Source organism: Nanorana parkeri, unplaced genomic scaffold, assembly GCF_000935625.1.
Source record: "Nanorana parkeri isolate BGI_ZX_2015 unplaced genomic scaffold, ASM93562v1 scaffold1279, whole genome shotgun sequence".
Taxonomy (NCBI): domain Eukaryota; kingdom Metazoa; phylum Chordata; class Amphibia; order Anura; family Dicroglossidae; genus Nanorana; species Nanorana parkeri.
Genome location: NW_017307547.1, coordinates 431315 through 433696, shown reverse-complemented (window position 1 = coordinate 433696; position 2382 = coordinate 431315). Strand labels below are relative to the sequence as shown.

The 2382-nt window shown below is 52.8% G+C and overlaps 1 protein-coding gene across 1 annotated transcript in view; it reads left to right on the top strand.

Moving 5' to 3' along the window:
- The window catches only part of LOC108797444 (protein SCO1 homolog, mitochondrial-like), a 5499-nt gene extending 3505 nt beyond the window's left edge, over positions 1-1994 (top strand). The window contains exons 8-9 of the mRNA XM_018569037.1: positions 498-718; positions 1832-1994. Coding sequence (XP_018424539.1) covers positions 498-718; positions 1832-1994 — 384 coding nt within the window. The remainder of the gene's footprint in view (positions 1-497; positions 719-1831) is intronic.
- The last annotated feature ends 388 nt before the right edge of the window (positions 1995-2382 follow it).

Below are 2382 nucleotides of genomic sequence, written 5' to 3'. Positions count from 1 at the left end.
TTATGGACAGAACAAGAACAGCAGCGACATCGCCGGATCCATCGCACTGCACATGACCAAATTCCAGCAGAAACAATAACAGATTTCGGGGAGGGGAAGGGGGCGGGGCCTTCTTTATTTACCTTTCTATTTTTTTTTTTATTATATGAATCTGAACTGTAAATTAAATATTCCCCAAAAAAAAAGTGAGCCGGCCGCAGTGCGATGCAGTGTGCGTTCTGGCCAGAATCGGGCCGCAACGCACTGCATCTGGTGTGAACGGGCCCTGAATGTGCATATGGCATCAGTTACAGAAACCCTCAGGGCTCATCCACACACACACACACGTTGCCATAAAAGGTGCATGTCCACTTTTTAGCATGTTAGTCCTGTAATCATGAACGTTGCTCCCCCCCTCCCCCTGGCATCCCTGGACAGGCGTCCTTGTGCAAACGTTAGACCAAACGTGTCTGTGCAGTATTGGTGGGGGATGCCTGTCACTTGACCTCAAGCTCTAGGAAGACTTCCCGGAGAAGCAGCAAGCTCATTACCACCAGGGGCTTCTGGGTGATCCGGAAGGCACACACAAGGGTACCGTTGCCATGGCTGCCAGTGTTGTGGGTGACGATGATATGGGGGAAGTCATACTGTACAACGTTCATTCCCACAACGGCACGCTGGCTCTAGTCTGTGCGTTCTCCTGCCGACCAATCGCAACGCATGCCAAAGCTTACACTCGGTATGGGCCCTTATGTTGCTGGTGGGCGGGCTTTGTTGTCAGGGTGACCAGCGGGGCCGCAGAGGACCCTGGGAAATCAGAGAGCCAATAGGACGGCCGGGAGACCAGGCTTTGACACTGTCAGAGTCTTGTGTGAGGGCTCCGTCCATTGTCTGTAAACAGGATGGGCCCCGCTGAGGGCCCCGCACGGTGAGCTGCAGTGCTCCGGGCTCATTTCATGGTTCCATATTTGAAGTTTGTCTTATTGATATACAAAGTAAAAGAAATGGAACAAAATAAACATAATACAGACGACACAGGAGGCTCGGGCCCTATACACAGAGAGGAGAGCCAGGAAAGAGGAGACCATGACGCACAGCGCCACCTGCTGGCCGGGGAACTAATGCAGTTCAATGTACAGACAGTACACAGCGCCACCTGCTGGGCAGGGAACAAATACAGTTCAATGTACAGACAGTACACAGCACCCCCTGCTGGCCGGGGAACTAATACAGTTCAATGTACACAGCGCCACCTGCTGGCCGGGGAACTAATACAGTTCAATGTACAGACAGTACACAGCGCCACCTTCTGGCCGTGGAATTAATGCAGTTCATTGTACAGACAGTACACAGCGCCCCCTGCTGGCCGGGGAATTAATACAGTTTAATGTACAGACAGCACACAGCGCCACCTGCTGGCCGGGGAACTAATACAGTTCAATGTACAGACAGTACACAGCGCCCCCTGCTGGCCCAGGGATCTTATACAGTTCAATGTACAGACAGTACACAGCGCCACCTGCTGGCCGGGAACTAATACAATTCAATGTACAGACAGTACACAGCGCCACCTGCTGGCCGGGGAACTAATACAGTTCAATGTACAGACAGTACACAGCGCCACCTGCTGGCCGGGGAACTAATACAGTTCAATGTACAGACAGTACACAGCGCCCCCTGCTGGCCGGGGAACTAATACAGTTCAATGTACAGACAGTACACAGCGCCACCTGCTGGCCGTGGAATTACGGCCTCACTGCTTTTGTAGAACTACAAGTCCCATGAGGCATTGCAAGACTCTGGCACAACTCGCAGAGGCATGACGGGATTTCTATTATAATTACGGCTGGAGGGTCGAGTACGCCGACCCGCGTGTCATCCTCGTCATTTGGAATCCGTTATACCAACAGCAGGAGCCGCGGCGCAAACACAGCGGGAAGCAGGATGATGTATGTCGACGTGCGTTGTTCCCGTTTGCTGGTTTCATCCGAGCCGATGCCACCCGCCTGAGATGACGCATGGAGTCTCCTCTCACCTGCGGCGCCATGCGGAGTGTTCAGCGTTCTTCATGTGCAGTGATCCCGGCTCAGACGTGTGGAAGTGGTTTCCATGGAGATAACATCAGCGATGTGTCATGCGAATGCCGCGTGTGGGAATCACCGGCGGTGAATGTATTTATGTCACCGGGATTTCTGTGTGAGGAGTCGGGGAATGTGGCCGTTGGCGGACGCGATGGTCAATATACGGCCAACTCGAGAGCCAATCCGCACCGCGGGAGACGGATCTTCTGATGAGCAGAGTTGCAAATCAAAAACATTGATCATTTTTGGGTTTTGTTAGGTGTTCTCCTCTTTATTACAGGAGGGGGCGGAGACAAGACCAGTCACCCTGCACAAGGAGAGA